This window comes from Sander lucioperca, chromosome 10 (genome assembly GCF_008315115.2).
Source record: "Sander lucioperca isolate FBNREF2018 chromosome 10, SLUC_FBN_1.2, whole genome shotgun sequence".
NCBI classification, from domain to species: domain Eukaryota; kingdom Metazoa; phylum Chordata; class Actinopteri; order Perciformes; family Percidae; genus Sander; species Sander lucioperca.
In genome coordinates, this window is record NC_050182.1 from 35,222,631 (window position 1) to 35,243,440 (window position 20,810).

Sequence of the window (20,810 nt, forward strand, 5' to 3'; positions counted from 1 at the left end):
GGTCTGGGAGAAGTGTATGGCAGGCAGACGGCGAGAGAAGCTATTATAATTATATAATAAATATATATTATAAAAGGAGGTAAGGAGAGGGTAAGTGGTGCGTGGCTAAACACGCTGGAAAGCCATCACCAACCAGACCCTGGCCAGTGGCACTCCAGGGAAAAGAGAGGAAGAGCAGAGGAGGAGAAGACAGAAAGAGCATGTGGAAAGGTAAAGAAGAGGACAGCGAGGGGACACGGGAAGATGTCCAAGCAGCCATACCTGCAGATTCAATTCTGCTCCCCCTTTTTTTTTTTTTTTTTTCCTCTCTCTGCTCGCCTTTCCTCTGCTCCTCAAACCCCTCTTGTTTGCCTCATCTTCAAACCCCGTCTGCTCTGATCCTGGTGCCCCAGAAGAGAAGAAAGAAAGCAGGAACGAGGGAGTGTGAGAGAGAAAGAGAGAGAGAGACAGCCAAATGTAAAACTAGGAGTTAGGCTGATGTGAGCTACATGTGTAGTCACTGTTGAACGTCCACTTCTGCTCGCTGTACTGTTCTCTCGTGAAGGAATTTATTTGAATCTTCAAAATGATCTCTCTACCCCAGGTGCCTGAATGAAAAGTATGATAAAACCACAATTTGGATAGTTTCACAGTGGAAATTTTGATAATGTTTATTGGTTGCAACTGGGGAGGATTTTAGAGGACAAGAGGCTCAAAATACCACCAATATATAAATGAAATATACTCCCAGATATACAAACAATTTATTGGTCGTCTTGAGTTATTTTTCCAGCATTAGGACATTTTTCAAAGATGATTACTAGAAATACTAGTACTAGTAGTACTACTACTCCAGCATGTTTTTGTTTTTTTTGTGATGTCAATAGCCAATTTGTTGCACCTTTATACATCATTTGTTATGAATGTCAATGCCGGTTAAATAACATAGTTTCATTATATAATGTTATGTCACATAAATATACATTTGTATTTCAGTTTACACATTAATAACACACAGCTTTTGATGAATACATTTTTTTGTTTCAAAGGTTCTGTGTGTTTTTCGATCATGTGCCATAAGTTCCTTAGACTCTGACCAACGAGTCCCGGAGTCTTTGAACAATACAGTAAAAAGTCTCGTCATGGTCTTGATAAGCATGTAAAAGCCATTTTAAAAAGTACTGTTCAACTTTTCAGAAATGTTTTCAATCATATTTGAAAACACCCTAAAAAGTAAAAAGTGATAAAAAGTAAGAAAACAAATAAGAAGAAATGCTTGGAAAGTTCCTTGAAAAGTCCTGGAAGTGCTAAAGAAGTCCTTCAAAAGTCTTTAAAAATGCAACACAAGTCTGAAAAGTCTTCAAGTTGTAGTAACTGTAAGATCACCGAAAGCGCTGTCAAAGTGACGAGCACTTCATCCGTGTGGTTTGTGTCCTCATTGTTAACTTCTGATGGCCGTCTTCCTGTCTCTGTCTTTGTTCTGCAAGAGAGAGAAACAACATCTCACATCATCCAGGATTCAATCGAAAGCACTAGTACAGCTTAGCTTAGCATAAAGACTAGAAACAGGTGGAAACAGCTAGTGGCACATAAAAAGAAGAGGAGTTTCATATTGACACGCTATTGACACGCTAATAATTAGTCATTTCCTTCTGCAAAGTTACTAAAAGAGTACAGGTATGCGACAATTCCCACTCTTTACTCACATATTTAAATATGCTTAACAGGTGAGTAAGACGGCTGTGTTTGATGTCGACCCTTCTTCATAGTGTCATGAAATGGCATTCCAGGAAAACGTAGTGCATATTTGTGGAAATCAATAGCGTTTTACTGCAATCACTGGTACAGTACATTTAGATGGGGTTATATGAACTTCACCAGGGTTGATCAAGTTAATTAACACGGACTGAAAACACATTCTGTACAGTAGCATACATGCTGTACATTAATTGTGGCAGCTGATTTTATTACAGCCTGAAGAGTGGCATCATGAGCTGATGCATGACAGCCCTGCATCTCATTTATCTGTGGTATCAGAGCAGGGAGAGGCCTAGATTTCCTGGCTCACTATCTGGCCAGGAAAATAACATCACATTTTCCCTCCTCACCTAACCTCTGCTCCGCTCACTTGTCAGGCCATCATCTACCACTCGCTTTTCAAGCTACAGTCAAGGGAACACACCGCCACAGAGTGACATGCAACACACGTCATCCGTGTCTGACTAATGACTTTCCAGGGCTTAATGAACTAATAGCTCAGATAGATCATAACTCAATGATCTTTTTTAACTAAATCTCTGGTCAAAAAAATGTGTTAAAAATGTTTTTTTCACATGGTAGTAAAAGTACACAAAGGTGCAATCTAGTGAAATCTTTCACTAGTGTGGGTCAACATCTCCGCACTCCTGTCCTCTCCTGACTTTTCTTTCCCCTTCTCATATCGTCTCAACTAACCCTCTCGGGCTGGCCGCCCCCCGCCCCCCGCCCCCTCGCCTTCCTCTCATCAGCCAAACACCTGTTACACATTTCCTCTCAGACCGTGCACAAGGTGTAGGTGTTTGGAAAAAAATGCTTTTGACTGACATCAACAAAAGGTGGGTAGGTGTTTGGAAGGGTATCAGGCGGTAATGAGAAAGTGAGATCATAGGACTTGGACAGGAATCAGTCCTCCCACTGATTGAGGCGAGTGTAAGCAGACACAGCAACTATCAGTCAATTCTTCCTCCAGCTGGAGCAGAAAATCATTATTGGATTGATATCATCTAGACATGCACCATTACCATATCTTTGTTTGTCAGTTGACTCAGTATACCAGAATTCATTGCAGCCACAAGACATCTGTCAATCTTCTATTTTTTATCAACATATGATCCACCAAGGCGCAAAATGTTGATACTGACTGCACCTGCGAAATAGTTCTATGACATTGACATGTATTTTATTTGTTTTCCTACAATATCCCCTATTGCAATACAATATCTGCTGAAGCATGATTCAACAGTTTTATAGTTATGTTTAGGTTTTAGGTCTCGCATTGCCAGACCTTCCTCCGCAGCGCTGCTTAGGAGGTTCTGGCTAGTCCACACGGCATTCCTGGATGGGAGAAAAACGTGTTCTGGTTTATTGGCATTTCTTTAAACCAATCACAATCCTCTTGAGCGGCGCTAAGCACCGGACGGAGCCACGGTGCTGCTGCAAAATAGCCTTGGGAAGGAACTTGTTTTGGTGGAACATGTGTAGGTTCAAAGGTTGTTTTAGTCGTGCGAGAGAAAACTCAGATTGGACAGATAGTCTAGCTAGCTGTCTGGATTTACTAAGTGGAACGTCTAGGATATAGACTAGGTTTTAGGTGTTTAATACAGAAAAAGCCAAAAGTGACTTAACATACACAGCCTGTAAAATGTTTGGCCTCACCACCGCATTGCTGTTATTGTGCTTTCTACTGACACAAACTATGAAATCAACAGCTGGATCGAAAAAGTCTCCGGTGTTTGCTGGAAGGCGCTGTGGAAAATTGTAGGTATTTATCAGTGGAAATTGAAGTACTTGAGGCAGGTTAGAGAGTATGGGTACATGAAATAATCTAACTCAAAAACTGTGCATGACAATTGGATGATTCACCAAATGACATTAAATGACTCTGGAATCAGCCCACAGCTCACTGGGAGCACTCAGCGATAGTTTAGGAAGCGCCGCTGTAGCTGGTGAAGGCGGTTCAGCTGGAGTGTAACTGGTTCAGTCAAAACAGGAGGAGGGGGGCTTTAAGGCTGGCCTGGTAGTCAAAACAATCTCCTGAAGACTAATCGAGCATGGTCGGATGACATGTCCGCTCTGTTTCTCACTCTCTGTCTCTAAACACCCACACACACACACACACATACCACTGACTTCCCTGGGGGGTGATTTGTCCAACACTAATATGATTACCTGATGATGTTTACTTTAGATACGATATGATGATATTACCACACTGGAACAATATTATTGGTTCATCAAGGTGAAAGGAGTCTGTCTTAACTTTAATATGACAATAGTAAACACTCTCTTTTACGGCATCTCTCCTACTCTCTCAACTCTACAAATTCAAACTTTAATATTGTTTTTCCGTAACTCAATCCGGGGTGTCTCTCTCTCTCTCTCTCTCTCTCTCTCTCTCTCTCACTCTCTCTAATACAAACATCTAATTTAGTTTCTGGCTGCATGAATAGAGGGATGACTGGTTGGAAAAAATAATTCCACTTGGGTACTGGCCCGACAATCGTATAAGGAGATTGGTATTCAACCATGAAATGAAAACTGGTAATATCCCTTTAGTTTATCGAGTGAAAATATGTGAATATGCGTCAGTTCCTTCCAGTGTCCAATAGAAGCGGTGATTACTCTCATAAAGGATCATCGATTAGAGGACGTACGTTAAAATAGTGCAATAAATAGCACATCAGACTTTTAAATTAAGCTAACTAACACACCAAATAAGCCACAGTCTGCTATTATGTGGCTTGGATGCATCAGACATGTACTACATGCTCACTGTGGTTTGCTAATAAGCATCCTGATGGCTTCTGAAAAACACTTGATTTATCTTAGATTGCCTAATCAGATGTAATTCGCACCAACCGGCCACCACACATGCATTTAATTGTTCCCACATTTTAATAATCTGTTATAATGGCTACAGAACAAGCCAGACTTCATTTACGCCAGTCTCGGATGACTTCATTCTGCTACATTACGCAGCAACCAGCAGTTTATCATCAGTGCTAAGATGAGCACACTGCAACAGCCAATATGTCATTAGCTTCAGTAGATATTGGTTTAAGAAACTGCACAGTTTATACTGCCAATTTCTGCTTTTCCCTGTGTTATAGAGTTCATTTTATTTTTGATTTGCTCTTTGTCTGGCTCAGATTTCTGTAGTTTTGTTTTAATTTGCTCCGTGAGCAACCCCTTCCCCGGAGACCGAATGACAACAGAATGATAGTTTTGCTAATAGATTTTGTTAGTTATCTGACACGACTTCTGCTGTTGGTGTTAAATTAGGGTTTAACTGCTTCCATCTGTTCTGAAATATACAGACAGGTCCATGCATGACAGCACACAGCCATACACAAAGCCAGGCTCACACACGCGTACACACCAAACGTGAGCAAGAATATATGAGAATTTCCTGCAGTATATTAGCTACCTTCGATGCACCTCATTAGCATAGCTTAAAATGAGAGGCAGGCAAAACTCTTGCTCATGAGGCACAAAACATTACCTCCAAGTCAACACCAGCATTATCAGTAAATGAGGGTAATTTACTTTTCATCTATGACCTTGGAACGTCTACTTCATGCACACAAGTGACGTAATGCTTTTTTCCAGTGAAAACAGACTAATAACCAAATGACTGTAAAAAAAAAAAAAACCCAACACATTCATTAGTGTGCTCCTGCAAATGTCCTATATATGCATTTAAGCTCTCTTAGGGTGCACGGTTCATTTCATCTCTATAAAGAAGCAAAGTTTCAACAGTCGAAAACCAACTGTCCAAACTGGAGGATAAATAGCCAAGTTGATTATCCTGCTGAGTCGTTGGCTATTTATCTGCCTCTCTTTCTCTCCTTCTCCATCTCTCTTTCCACAACTTCCTGCACACCATTAGTTTAGAAAGTGTTGAAAGCACAGTCGTGATCCAGCGCTGCTTAAGTGAGTAATCATATATGAGGTTTTTTTTTAGGGGGTGTCTAGAAAGAAGCAAGGAACTGCTGTCTGGCTGAAAGAATAGAGGTAGAGTGAAATGCTTTTGATAAAAGTCTCCGAGTGTGGTGTGTTGTACGCTTGTGTGTCAGTATTTCTATCGTGCATGTATGTGAGTGTGTATATGTGTCATATGTGTGGGTTTGTGTGTGTGCGTGTGTGTATGTGTGTGTGTGTGTGTGTGTGTGTGTGTGTGTGTGTGTAAGCAGCAAGGGCGTTTCACAGAGAGCGGTTTCCAGGCTTCTTTAACATCACCATCAAAGCCCAACGTCAATGTGTTTCTAATAGCAGCAGCTGAATTAAACACTGGCTGTACAGGCCTCAGCAGAGGATAAATCATTTACAGAACAATTAGCTCATTTGTTGCTCCGCTCTGCACCGCCAATGACTTCCAGACTCAGAGAGCCAGCCAGTGTGTGTGTGTGTGTATGTGTGTGTGCGTGTACATGGAAATATCACTCTGTCACTCACATCCATCTCAAAGACACACACACACGGTTTCCAATTGCACAGTGCAGTTTTAGTGCCACTGTCTCTCCATACGCCCAGCTTTCCAGCCACCCACAACAATCATCACACATAAAAGTTTTACTGCAGCCCAGATGTAAATTAGAACTGTTCGTGATATTAAAAGCTGTATTCATCATTTGTTATGTTTGCTCTTTCGCTAAGTAAACACATTGCTTTTTAATTTCTAGAAATTCCAAATAAATAAGATTCCTTCAAGTTGGCTTTAAATCAGGGTTGTGTCCTAAAACGCTTGTAAACTCAACTAAATGTCACCATCTCAAAAGGAACAAAGCTCTGTTTACAGCAACCACACTATTAGTATCATAGTAGATATATTTTGCCAGATTATTTATTTAGTTTCCAAACATATAAATTCTCTTTTAATTCATCAATTGAGCTTCTTTAAATTTTTTAAATATTGGAAAATGTTTGGGCTTGTCAAATACAGCTTAAAAGGAAAAAGTTCAGCATGATTGCTGTTACTGGCAGATGAATCGCCATTTCTGTTTACATTTGCCATTGGATTGAATTGACCCTCTCACTGTTTCGGGCCAAAAGAAATAAGCCACAGTTGCGGAGGAAGCTGTAAAAATGCTTCAAGCGCTATAGCCTAAAGACAACAAAGTAGACATATTTACACATTTAAAAAAAGATCTCTCTTTGTTTTGTATTAAAGAATTCCTGAATGAAAACCATCTCAATATAATTCAGTAACATTATACCAATACTCCTGTGCTGCCTTGACCTATAGCACCAATACATATGCATTTAGGTGGCGCTGCTGATGCTCAACTGCATTTTAAGGTAATTAAAGGTGACAGACTTCTAGCAGATATACTGGAGATAACAATGAATAAAAAAGTTGCAATCATGCAGGTTTCCTGCTGTAGGTTAAATCCAGGCACCTGACAGTTGCACTGATCAACAGAAGCAGAGAGGGCTAGCACCGGATATCTGCATCAATCAACCAGACAGCGCAGGGATTTAAGCAGCCCTATGCTCACCTCAATCCTCTATCCTCAGCCCTGTACATCTCATTTACAGATGTATCCATCAGGAGCGTCCCATGTTTTTTACCGCATTTATCAAAGGCACCCGTATGTGAAGGCTGTGCTCCAGTTTGTCCATGACAAACTGCTGGTGCTACACCACAGGACAGTTTCTTTTGAAAATTCAAAATTTATCAGAATATATGTGCACGTCTGAGGAATGGCTTGGCTTCTGATCAAAAGATACTGAGAGGAAATGCCCCAGTGTGTGGCTCTTTACCCGACAACCTTGATGGGGAAAAGATTATCTGCAGTACGGTATGATCACTGCACTGAATCTGAGCAACAAAGATATTCAAAGGGTCTTCAATTGCTACTTAACATCTCCAGAGAAACAATGTGTCACAGTCCAAAGAAAACCAGGAATTTAGTGATTTTTGAATTGTTCAGATAAACTGAAGGATGAAATGTTTACTCATTTATGGGTTGAAAAAAATCTCCAATTTCTTAAGTTAAGTTAAGTTAAGAGTATTTCATAATTTCAATCTAAGTCATTATCGCTTTCTGGAAAATCTATAAAGAATAAATCACATATCCTCTACCATTATAAAACAAAATTATTTTTTAATCATGTGCATGAAGTCACACAGATAATGAAATCCCATTAGTATTGCACATAGTATGTAAACTGCAATAGTTTAGCCCTCTCTGTGCAGTAGTCATTACTAACAAGACTGTTTGTTTTGAAACAGTTATACTGTATACACACATAATAAGAGGAAATGAGCGTATCATTTTCTCACTTTCACCCTCTCCCACATTGGAAATAAGCATAATTGAAGCTGCTGGTCTAAGCTGAGCTGACAGCTGTGATGAACCTCAATGACCATAAAAACATACAGAGAGAGCACTCAGGACACAAAGTCTCATTTTACCTTCACAATTGTTTCCTCTCAGTAATCACCAGCACTGATTCTGCCCTTTAGCCCACTTAAACACACTGTATAGCCACTTTTCCAGGGAAAATGAAATTCTCTCAGGTTCGGCCAATCAGAGTTAACCATGGATATGCCAGGTGCGCCTGGGATCCCTCATCCTTAAAGGATAAGTTTGATATATTTTTACATGTTGTCAACAAATCCTGTGAAAAGACCAAAACCAACAAAGACTTGATTCATCTAACACATATTGTATGTGTATTAAAAACCACACCGCTGCATTGGGTAACATGTTCCTTCATTATGGTAAACATGGGCACTGTAGTTTTTTTTGGAGTCAATCCCGCCATCCTGATGCTGTACATGCTAACTAGGGCACCAAATGTGTATTAATCTGCTGCTGAAAACAACAACTTGTTGTCCCCAATAAGTCACTCTTTACTTCTGTTTGAGCAATGTCTGCTGAAGAAAAACTATGCGTCCAGCTGCTTTATCAATTTACTAAGCCATTTAAAAAAAATGAAACCCTATATTTGTCAGCTGAACCCAGCAGGGAGGATTATTTTATGTGGTACAGTATATGAAACGTATACTGAATGTACAGTACATTTGGGACAACTTTTCACTCATTTGCACAAACCACAACCAAGTTAAAATCATTCACTTACTCATCGCCTTTCTACTCATTTGTGATTGGTGTACACTTACAGTAGTTAGGGAAATCAAATTTAGGGATATTCAAGAGACTGGGTGCACTACATTAAAACAGTGAAAGTACAGAGAATAGTAAACCAATACTGAGCTAATGGGAAACAGCGCAATATGACTGACGTCAAGTGAGAAAGACTTAGTCAAAGTGTCTACAGTTTGAAGGTTTTGACATGAGAAAGTTTCCAAATTGTTTTCTACCCAGCATGCATTTACAGGTCAGTCATGCATGTGCAGCAGTGAGCTGACAGCAGCAGATAGTATTACACAGCTTCTACTGACAGCTCTGACCTCCACCAGGCTGATCGATATGCAGAGAGCTGAGGGAGAGGCGGGGGAACGAGAGCGGCTTGGGGGAAAGGGTTGGAGACGAAAAAGTGAAACACAATGAGAAGGACGAAGAGAATAAAAATGAAGAATTTGGGGAGGACAAACTGAAGCAAAAAGAATAGGAGACTGAGGAGAGAGAGCAAGACTTATTTTGAGACTAGTTATCTCCCAGCCGAGGGTGTCTGGGTTTCAGACGCTGAGGACGTCTAGGCTTTCACTCACAAAGGTTCAGAGGGGAGGCAGGAGGGAGGGGGAGACACACACTGCTGAGACTCAGGTTATCCCCTAGCTAAAGGGTCTCTGGGTTTAGACACTGAGGAGGGTATTAGCTTTCACACACTGCTGGGGTAACGGGGGAGTCTGCCAGATGTCAGCTCCTTACCCATAAATCCTACTAAATGGGCAGCGGCTAGGTTAGAGAGGTAAAGTTGAGTGGACGTCACCTCTCTATCATCTTCTGCACAGACTGGGGCTGTTTGGTAAGGTCGGAGCTGCAGTGATATACATTTGATTTCAGTCAGCTGATAGGAATTCTTCATTATTTCTCATCAGACTGGCGGGTTTCTTAGGCTGAGAGTGTTCTTGATTATGTCTATTTCCGGTGTTGAATCAATCAAATGTGAGTCGAACTTGGATGGCGTTCTTCTTTTCTGCATCTCTATTAAGGTGTAGATTGACAGTGTGGCAGTGGAGGAAGTGGAGGAAGAAAAAGTGCCACAACTGCTACAATACTGAAATGACTGAATCTGACTGACTGTAGCTTTTATCATTTAAGAAAAAAATATTTTTGATTTATTGTTTGTTAGTTTGTTCTTTGTTACTCTCCCTGAATTGAATTTATTCCTGAATTGTTAGTACAATAACACCCTGAAAATGCTTTTGGAAAATGTTAAATGTACATCTGACTGTTTTTTTTTATGTCTTGGGACATTCATATTTAGTGGCACAAAGTCATTGCAAGTTTACAATCTTTGCATTTCAGGTCAGTTCTTCAGCAGTTGTGATTAAAACCTCCTCATTCAGGCTGACGTCAATACATTCTTGAAATTATACACATGGTTTTGGATGGATTTAATGGGCTCCTGGTCATAAATCTCACTCGCTGCATTAATACCCGTGTAAACTATACATACATATTTGAAAAGAAAAGTAAAGAAAAAAAAAACACTGTTTGGATTTTTAACACAACGGTTGTGCACATCTTGTCAGTTACAGTGAATGGGCTGTGTGCTCTCAGCCCTCTCGCACTTCCTCTGACACAAACACAATCGCTTCTACTAACTGTAATGACGAGTGAGTTTCAGAAAGCACCTTGAACTTTCAAGCACCTGCTCGGGTAAAACTAATCCCCAACAGAACAATAATATGCAGTCCTTCACCCCAAAAGAGGACTTTAAAGAGCTTTTGCTTTTAATGTCCCTCAGGGCCAATCAGCTTTATAGGCACAGTCACTGATCTCAGGTCAGCTTTAAACACCAAATTGACCCTAAAGCACTGCACAGTTTTCCAAAAGAGGCATCACTCTTTAGTATGATCAGATTTTCTTTGGCTAAATCTGAGCTTTTTCTATTTTTTTTATTCTGGAAAAAGCGGCTCTTTTTAAAGCATTTGAAAGTAACTAAATACATGTATTGTAGTTATTATTGTAGTATTTATAGTAGCTGTTTAGGTCACAGAGCGATAATCAAAAGCTGTACATATCATTGTCATATTTCTTTGTATAATACTTTTTGCAATGTTTTGTTGGAGATCTTACTATATACATACTTTTTGTTCCATTCGATTTGGCATTTTTTTCTTGCTTACTGATTTTCGTCTGCTCACCATTTTCCTTTGGTTGCTGAGGCAGAAAGTACAGATGTGCTTTGGCTGAGCTGATTGGTCAGATCCTCGGTTGGGGGAGGAGTTCACGTGGAAGAACGGTGGTGAGGGAGCGTGGCACGGCTGTCCATCATGAAGGCCCTCGCCAAGGAGCAAGACGTTCCCCAGGTGACTGATGTAGCTGCTGGCCAAACGAAGTGTCTCGATCTTCGACAGCTTCCTAATAATAAAATCAGAAGGAGATGTATGGTATTAATTAAAACATATTTAAAAAGTGTACAATCATTTGAAAGAAATGATCATGCATTGTCTCAACATTTTGCACATATAGTTTTTCAAAATAAAGGTGCAACATATATAGAGCATATAGACAGTGATGCTGCATGTTGAATAATGTGATTGGCCACTTCCCAACACTAACTCTATGACACATCTATTACAGGAAATATCCACTCATAATCAAATGCAGCATTGTCTCAATTAGATTACAGATCTGTCTTAAAAACAACTATCCAGAACGACATGAAGTACTACTTACTTTGATTCCTAGATGGAAAAAATGTATGTGTGCATCAGATAAAATGTCATGACCCAGCTTGCCTCATGTTGCTCAGTACCTGTCTGCGGGCTCGGTGGGGATGAGTGTGCGCAGCGCTGTGAATGCCGTGTTGACAGAATTGGTGCGATCTCTCTCCCGCGCGTTGGCTGCAGTCCTCTGGCGACCCTCCCCAAGGATGGGAGACCCCTGGGGAAGGAGCCTCCCCATCATGGACTCTACATCCCCCCCTACGCCCCCTCCTGCCCCGCACAGCTTCCTCTTCCTGTTCACCTTGATGTGAAAGGCAGATGGCGAAGAGGAGGACAGGCGGTAGTTGGAGGAGTTGGTGGTACGCTCCTCAGAGCCCGAACCCTCGCTCCCGTTTTCATCATCGTCTTCGGAGAGGAGAGCGATGTCACCGTACAAGAAGCGGCCTGCGGGAGGCGCCGTGCGCAGCATGGCGAATGTCATCTTCACCGTAAACAACGTTCTGTCAGCTGCTGGTCAATCCTTGTGAGACTTCCACTTGGCGAGGTTCAACTCGTAACGTTTGCAAGTTTGAGATCGAAAGTTTCTGTTGATGCTTTTGACTAAAGGCACCAACCACTTAAATTACTTTACCCCCAACTTCTCTTGGTTGCAAAATGAGTCAAGCCAGGTGAGTCAGATGTAGCCCTTATGATGACTAGTTAGACTTGGTTTAAAAGATCAGCGAGTTGATCCTTAGGTCAGTGGTCAAGAGCAACTTGACCTCAGAGCTGCTGTGTTTTTTTCTCTTGATTTACGCAAAACACTTCACATCCCAAAGGTCAGTTCTTCTTTCTGTTAATCCCAAAATTTTAAATGGCACGTTGAAGTCAAATGGCCGTTGATTTTGTCCTCTTTTTCTTCTCTAAACCTCTTTTTTGGTCCTTTGTTTCTATATTTGTCTGTTTCAATCCCAGTAGCAAAAACTACTCCCAGTCTGTGGCAGCAGTTTGTCTCTTGCTCTCTATTGGTCTGTCTCCCTCTCTCTCAGCCTCTCTCCACGTCCTTCTCTCTCCCTGCCTCTTGCTCCACGTGTGCCTGCCGTCTGAGTGTTTCCGTCTGCCCCTGGTCTTATAGCCAGTGGGAGGGCCGGAGGACTCCTCCACTCCTCCCTCTGAGCGCTGAGGGTCCCTCGGCTGCTGTCTAGAAGCAGGCCAGTGAGACCAGAGGCAAGAGGCAAACCATCAGCAGGAGTTTGTTTTGGCTGCACGCTAGTTTGTTTCAGGGGAAATCCACCCTAAAACAGAACTTGCTTCGCCCTTGTGTGCTGGGTGTGTTTGGTGACCTTAGTGACTTCTGAAACACATATTCCTGTCAATAATAATATTGTATAAATATGCAATTTTTGGACTTAAAACGGAAATAAAACAGATAAAATGTGTCATCTGACAGGAGTAATAAAGCCATGATCCTGGACAGTGCAATCAAATATCTATATGTCTGAGACAAAACGAATTCCAAATCTGTTTAAGTGTGTTTTTTAAATTGTTGCTGCACAGACAAGACCGAACTCTGTGTACTTAAAGTTATTTAACTTTGTTGGAGGCCAATTCTTCACATATCCGTCCAAATGATCTAATATAATTTCATAATCTTTTGTAATAATTTCTTTTCAGGTTTTGACATGGATCAATTCTGCAGATAAAAAAAAAGCAAACAGTCTTCTCCAATTTTCCTGTTTTTCCATGCTGGGTGATTTGTTCTTTTTCTCGACTTATCTGATAGAGTATGGAAGTATATTGACGACGAAGATTTCAAAGAGCACAAAACAAATTTGGAACGTTACTCGGTATGCAATTTCAGCGCGTAATCCTGACCACGCACATTTCTAAACCTGCTCTCTGAAATTTCTAACGCTGTTTTTGCAGCTTCGGAGCACTTGGGATCACAAGAGGTCGCTTGCCAACCATTTTTGACCAGCAAGCTGCAACAGGACACACCCACATCTGGACAGCAGGGTCATGTATTTTTCAGAGCTAAAGTCTGCATAATCTGTCGATCCAACTGATCCACTAACTGTCGCCTAATTTATTCATACCGGTACGTCGGACCTATTCTGAAATTGCTGCTGCAACACATCCTCATATGATCATTGAAAATTATTATTCAATTAAGGTCAAACTAAACAGGTGAAACTCTCAGGGGATTCAGGCTGCCAAAAGTGAGCTCGAGCAGCTTCGATCATTACGAGTGTGAGAATCTCTTTTGCTGGATCAAATGTAGTCGGACAATTCCTCTTGCACGCTCAAATCATCTGTCACGATTCTGTCCTTTCCTCACGCACAAATCTAATTCTGCTCTTACAAATCCGTACCTGTGTGCTCTCAAAGGTTGACCTGCAGACTGAGTAGCCACGTTTGTTTTGTGCTCTCTCAAATCTTTTCTCTTCAATGTACTTCTATAACAGAGCAGGCTACCAGCAAGAGGTAAGACTGGGACTTGGGTTTGCACAATCGGATGTTTTGTTAAACCACTTTCTTGACAGCAAGAAGCTGAGAAGCTTGAGTGGTGAAGTGAGAGTTTGCCTTTCTCCCTGTGTCTTCTTTTCGTCCCCCAGCCTCCCCGCCTGTGCTGTGTTTGTCCCTGGACAGCAGGCTGGGAGGCGGGCAGCCACAGTGCCGGACGGTTCAGGCTGGGCTCGTGGTTGAAGCCGGGAACTGGGTTTATTCAGCCATGGCCAAAGCCTTTTATCTCTACAAGATGTGACGCTGGTCTGCCCTCAAGGGATTCAGATTTTTGTGTGGAGTGTTTTGGTGATGAAGGGGAGGCTCAGAGGTTTATAGTAGGGGAGCTGCTACTTTACTCACTTACACTCCCTTTAACAATCTGTCTTCCTCTGAAAGAGAAGAAAAAATGAGAACAGACAGCAAAGGGAGCAAAGACAGAGGGGGGAATAAAGACAAGAGTGGGAGAAAACTAATGAAAGACAGAACAGAATGAAAGAGATCCATCTATCTAGCTTAAGACACAAATTACCAGGTGTACTGTATGTAGAGGTGTTCTAGCAGTTTGGAAAATCAAGATTTACTAAAGCCTTTATACAGCCTTCATCAAACTGTAATCTGCTTTTCCTTCTTTAAGTCTTTGGGGTTTTATTTGCCATGATTGTGCAACTTAACTCTTATTTCCAAAGAACTGGCTGACCTTTAAATTTCGTTTCCTGCTTCAACTGTGCAGTGGTTAAAGGTTGACAACCTATGTACAACTCAACTATGAAGTCTATAATCCTCAGTAGTGCATTATTGAAAACTCTAAACCCAACTGCCATTGCTGGTATGCCTCTTTTGTGTAGATTGGCAACCGTAAGCCGCTGCTGAAAACTAATAGCACAATGAATTATCTGTCAAAGTTACACAATGTTAGAGTCAGCATTCATCACACTCTTCTCTTCTTCTCTTCTGTCTATACTTCTCTCCTTCCCTCCTCTCTGTACCTATCTCTACCCTTCAATCACAGTCGTAGTGTTTATGCTGTGGTATTGACTGTATGAAGTGAGGCCAATGCTGGTTGCAGTGGTGGATTACAGCACATACAGGAAGTGCTTGGAGTAGTCAGGATGGAGGAACACGGAATTTCCCCCATAATATAACAAGAAAAACCTGAAAGCATAAGGGGTTGGTACTCAGTGAACCCCCCCCCCCCTTCTGTTGGCGCGTCCACATGATACAAGCCTTACGTGATCGCGCACGTGCCCCCGCACCCCTCCTCCATGCAGTTGCTAGTATCTAAGGAGGACCTGGATGATTAAAAAAACATGATGGACTCTTCAGAAGAGGTAATTATCTTCACTCGAGTTTCTGCGCTGGAAAGTCACCGAACGACACAATCTTCTGAACGTAGCCATACTGAGAAATACAGAGAGAGTTGTGTGGAGCTGATAGTCTTAATGAGCTTTGTAGCAACTCATTTGGCAATGGCTTGAATGGAATGGACGTTTATTAATATCAAAAAGTTACGCACTAAAGCTTTAAGGTCTTGCAGTCGCTTTGTAGTTTTTGCTGGGCATGCAAATTCAAAATAAATTTCCTTCACTGGAAAACAACTGCTGCAAAACTCGTACAGACCAAGAATGCAATGGAAACAAAAGTATTACATTTTATAGTTTGTTTTATAGTTTTCCACTCTCCTCCAGTCCTCATTGGACACATCCGGTCACTGGATATCAAAATGGTTTAAAAAACAGTTGCCTGGCTGTCAAATCTGAACATCTGAGACGCAGATACATTACATCATGTCACTCATAAAAGGCCTGCCTTCATGCAACCAGTGCCCCAGGTCCTCTGCAGTGACCTTTAGTGTAGATCAGATTCCCTCACCATGGGCTTCAACTCAGTTAGTGACCCGCCTTCAACAGCCGATATCATTGCTGTAAGAGTTGTTAGTTTTTTAAATGACAAAAGCCTAAATGAAAGTTAACCGAAAAGAACAAAATCACCCAATAAAAACAAACCTTTGTCTTTGGAGAGCCAACATTGTAATGCAATTCGTTGCATTACAATGCTCAATGCTCTTGCAAGTAAGAAAACCATGACAACAATGAGGTTTGGTTCGGATTCCCTTTTGGATTTGCTTCTAAGTATAATAGTCAGAATACTCAAGTGGTGAGTGTGAATTTAATTTGTTATTTCTAACTGACAAAATCTGTGCAGTTCTTGAAATTATTCAAATTCGGCAAAAACATCTGAGACATCCTCTGATGTTCAGTGTCGAGAGTTAAAGGACTGAATCACAGCTGATTTCATTAGCTGTGTTCTACCTTATGTTTAGAAATAAGGAAAGTCTAGAGATGATAAAATATATATTTATTGTAATATTTCAGTATAGGCCTACCTAAAATATTGACTTACAGTAGCAAAAAATGGCAACAGCACGTAGATCCACACCCAATTGTCTTGATTAATGACTGTCAGGCTGTGTTTAGACTGACTGTACATATATTTGTGACTGCCCACTATACTCCAGAGGTGTATTTCCAAACTAGCTTCACTCACTGTGGTCCGTCATTACATGCATTAGCATGATCTTCCTCTGATTTGCATCTCCCAGGAGTGTGTGGCTAGTCTAACACAGTATCCATTTCTCTCTGAATTGTTGCCCGCAGGCCAGAAAACATTTGACTGGGTATAATGTAGAATGTAAGTCTTTTCATAATCACACATGGCTGCATTTGCCAGAAGAATGTTGTATGAAAAGGAAATAGCTACATTACAGCACAGTAGTGGTGGCATTTACATAAAATTACATAAAATGTTGACCTAAGTCCACAACACTGACTCTGGATTTTTACGTAATCATCGTGAATGTGCCTCAAATAGAGAGCACTGGTTGTCAGTTACAGGTTTTTTGAGAAACTATTATGAAGCTTGTACTTAATATTACACTAAATATAGACTAGATTTACTGAGACAGTGCACACCATCAAAAAGAAGGCACACATACACAGGCTATTCTCATTGCAATGGATGAGAATATGCATGAGTTGATGAGAAGGACACGGCCAGCTTTTTCATTCAGCCTTTGTTGAACTGAATGTCTGCTCCAGCTGTAAATTTTCTTCAGAGGTTGTGCTAGAAAATAGATTTTTCCATTAGGTTTACACGTGTTTACAATTCCAATTACTTTAGTGATTATCCATTTACTTTCTTTTAACATTTATTGTGAAAAAGTAAATACATATTGAATTGAGGTACATTTTATAGAGTCAAGCTATTTGTGAAGAAAACCGGTTACAGAGCAAGTGCACACATACACAATTCTATATTGGCCGTCTAACAAAATATGTTCCCAGTGTTGGGTAGTAGTGAACTAACTACATGTTTACCATTGCTTCTGTACTGTAATTGAACCCCCTTTGACCCTTTTTCTTTCATCCTGACCACTGTGAAGGCATGGTGCCCACGCAATACATGGTCTGGCAGCCACTTTTGTTTAGGACAACTTTAGCTAGGTGGAACGTCAGCTCACATGTGAAAAATATTGTTTTGAATGTTTTGAATCTGAATTTGTAAAATTATATATAAGATGTTAATTAGTCACAAGTATGGATTTTTGCTATGTATTAACAAATGTTCAGAGAAGTTGCTGCATGCTATTTTAGAAATTACCTGGCTAACTGAGTAATCCTGCTTGGTGCATTATTGTTACCCCCACCAGGACTATATTTTCTGGAAGGCAGGTGTCTGATTGATGGACATATAAACCAAAGCTGACATCCCTGCACTTCACCATACATATTGGAGTACTTTATTTTTTGGTTTATGTATGACCTGTGAACAAAACGTCCAGTGATAAGTAGCCTAATTGGTAGCCTACAAAGCTAACGTTATGCTTTCAAAGCCGTAATAACGTTAGCTTCCTCAACACTAAAGGCCTATTCCTACCTCCTACCAAACCCACGTCTTTGCTAACAAGTTTCCAATGTGAACAATACCATGACTATTTGCTTGAGTGTGGTAAATGGTATTTAAAATATCTCTTAATGCCTAAACTCGGCATTTCTGGGTCGTCTCGTTTACTGTCTTACCTGGCGTTGGACCTCTGTGCGTTCAGTGAAGACTCAGGTCTGAGGAGGTGACTAGCTTCACCATCTGCCACTGGTAAATTTAAGGTTACATTCAGCTAGTTTAATTCAGAGTTAGCGTTAGTTTAAATCACGCTTCAGAGGGTTTGTGAACCCCACGGCTTGGATGGGAAGACTGCTGTGTGCAGTCACCGGGGCTAACTTTAAGCTAGCTGTTAATGGTAAATAGCCTACCTCCAATCTTTAAACTGCTGCTTGTTCATAATATCTAATTGTTAAATGATAAGATGTGGGTGTGTTGGTTTGGAGTTGTTTAAAGATAGAGCTTGACAGAGCTGTAACCGAATAGGCTATAAGTAATTAGCCTACTTTTGAATAATAAATAAAATCAATAAATTCAATCAATCAATCAATTTATTATAATAATTTAAACCATTTAACGTTAATTGTTAACTAATTGTTTAACATTTTTAAACCTACATTAACAGATTTATTTTGGCCACTTGTGGGAAGCAGAAACACATTATGAGCACAACGCTGACATACTGTATTCTCACCTTTTTAAAGCCCTGCACAGGTGTTTTTATTTATTTGATTATTTGGGCTAATTAGATTTCTGCTCAAGTAGAAGTTGGGTGGAGCTTTATTGGGAAATATGTGAGGTGACCGATCTTTATGAACCAATAAGAAGGACCAAAGTGTAACTTACCCGCCCTCACAGGTGCAACGAAACTAACAGGAGGCCCAGAGAGATGTCAATCAAGCACAGTCTGTACTGTAAAACACCTACAAAGTCATTAGAAGAGGTATAATAAGGGATGTTAAGTGAAAACACCTGTGTGAGTGTAGCCTACCACAGGCGTGTGGGGCCTTCATGTTGACATTACGAATTTGTTAGCAAGCAGTTACTTATTTATACATCCAACATCAGTATTCATTTGGCCAACAGGTGAATGGAAGTTAAACTCTTTAGTTTGACTTTAGCCTCTTTAACACAACCTGTTTAAGACTGTCTGTGTGAAAAGTGACGAAGACGGAATGGGGGGATAGAGTTGTTGCGCAGCGGAGTCAAAGAGCAATAACGACGTCTGTGTGAAATGGACAGCTGGCACAGCGGAAATACACAGAGTAGTGATGTGCTAAAAAGTAACAAGCAGAAACATCGCATGCAATAGCCCACCTTCTCTTCCCCTCTCTCTCTCTCAAACACGCATGTACATGCGTCCGTCTCTGTCCTTCTCTCTACTATATGTGAAATCACACACTGCGGCGGCAATATGCCATGCCATTTGCTTGGTTCTGTGTGAATAAACAAAGCCAGCGTAACGGCAAACCTTCATTACAGTGCTATTGCGTTGTCTCCATGTGAAAGGGGCTTCTGTTTTTGGTCTCTAACTCCTGAGGTAAATATCTCGCTCTTTTGCTCTTTGGCAGCTAAATGCTTCACTTTGTTCACCAGCTAATTGCTATCTTTGTCAGCAGGTATTGTACATGGGATTTTTCATTTGATAATATAAAGAACATTTAATCATAGCCACTTTAAATTAAGTTGCCTTACACAGGTTAGACCAAAGAGTAAATCAGTCCATATATATTCAGTAACCCCTCTGTTGGTCCAGAGGGTCTGCTGTCATTTGCACCAGGTTTTAAATGACAATCACACATTACACTCATTAGACTCTTCTACTTTGTTCCTTTCCACAATGATGATCGCACAGTTCCAGAGAATAAAAAACACATATAGTATGTGAATTTTTAAATTAAGTGGTGTTCTCCTTTAAGGACACAGCAGCAGCAGTGGCGGCAGCAGCAGCAGCACAGTAGTAGAGCCCCATCTGATAGTCATTACCCCTCCCCTCTCCTCCCCCTTCCTTTCTCCTCCTCTTCTCCTCCCGCTTGATACTCTTCTCTCAGCTCAGACGTATTATTCATTAGTCTGATGAAAAACACCCACCAACTTAGCCGGGCCCAACTTCGCTCACACACACACTAACACAAAGACATATACAGTATGCACTTGCACACACACGCAGTCCCAACCCAGTTGAACTGCTCTGGCACGGGTCAGGGACCTGTCAAAACTCGGAAGCAGGTCTGGACCCGATACGGTACCACAGAGCAGGCGTCTAGAGGGGGAGAAAGACTCCAAGGACCTAAGCTATTTATCGTAGTCCTTGGATAGTCGCTTTTAGCCAGCGCTGAAAGTGATAGAAGGAGGGGAGAGGGAAAGAGCTTCTAGACTTGTTATGGTGCCACTGAGCAGACGTCTGGAGAGGGTCATTACCTATAGTTGTCTGAAAGAAGGACAGCAGGAAGAAGAATAGGAAAAGGAAGAAAAGAAGGTTGGATGGTGGAAAGCAGGAGGGAAAAGGAGTTGGAGGCCGTAGCTGTGAGACACAGGGAGAAAAGTAGGATAGAAAGGAAGGAAATGAAGGAAGGAGGGAGGGAAAGAAGACGTAGGGGAGAGAGCTGGCGGCGGCCTGCCAACGCGCCAGACTGCACGGTGTATTGCATGGGGAAAATGGTCGGAAGTGCTGGCCCCCTCAACTTGCACCCCCGCCACTACCACCAGCCCCAATTTCTGCCTCATTCAGCCTCAGCTCCAGCCACACTCTACTGTGTTTCCCAAGAGTGCCAGAGTCTACAGCTGGCCCTATTAAAACCGAGAGAGGCAGAGAGACAGAAAAAAGACCGAGAAGGAAGGAGAG

At 41.3% G+C, this 20,810-nt stretch overlaps 1 protein-coding gene across 2 annotated transcripts; it reads right to left on the reverse strand.

The window, feature by feature from the left end:
* Positions 1–714: 714 nt before the first annotated feature.
* On the reverse strand, positions 715–20,266 carry LOC116035347 (basic helix-loop-helix transcription factor scleraxis). 2 transcript variants are annotated; one of them, XM_031278386.1, is made up of 4 exons: positions 20,256–20,266; positions 11,635–12,129; positions 11,021–11,237; positions 715–1,459 (listed from the first exon to the last, which is right to left on the reverse strand). In XM_031278386.1, the coding sequence occupies exons 2-4, from the start codon at positions 12,024–12,026 to the stop codon at positions 1,421–1,423; spliced, it is 648 nt and encodes a 215-aa protein (XP_031134246.1). In that variant the 5' UTR covers positions 12,027–12,129; positions 20,256–20,266; the 3' UTR covers positions 715–1,420. The 2 variants fall into 2 exon arrangements, with proteins under 2 accessions (XP_031134246.1, XP_031134245.1); XM_031278385.2 differs by lacking the exon at positions 20,256–20,266 and adding an exon at positions 18,106–18,161 and having other exon boundaries at positions 11,635–12,725.
* Between the last annotated feature and the right edge of the window lie 544 nt (positions 20,267–20,810).

Bases quoted from the DNA above. Each gene is read 5' to 3' on its own strand.
- LOC116035347 (XM_031278386.1), bottom strand. From the start codon at position 12,026: ATGACATTCGCCATGCTGCGCACGGCGCCTCCCGCAGGCCGCTTCTTG. The intron at 11,238-11,634 runs GTACTGAGCAAC...TTTTATTATTAG, and splicing joins CCCACCGAGCCCGCAGACAG to GAAGCTGTCGAAGATCGAGA. The intron at 1,460-11,020 runs GTGAGCAGACGA...TCTCTCTTGCAG, and splicing joins TCAGCAACCAAAGGAAAATG to AACAAAGACAGAGACAGGAA.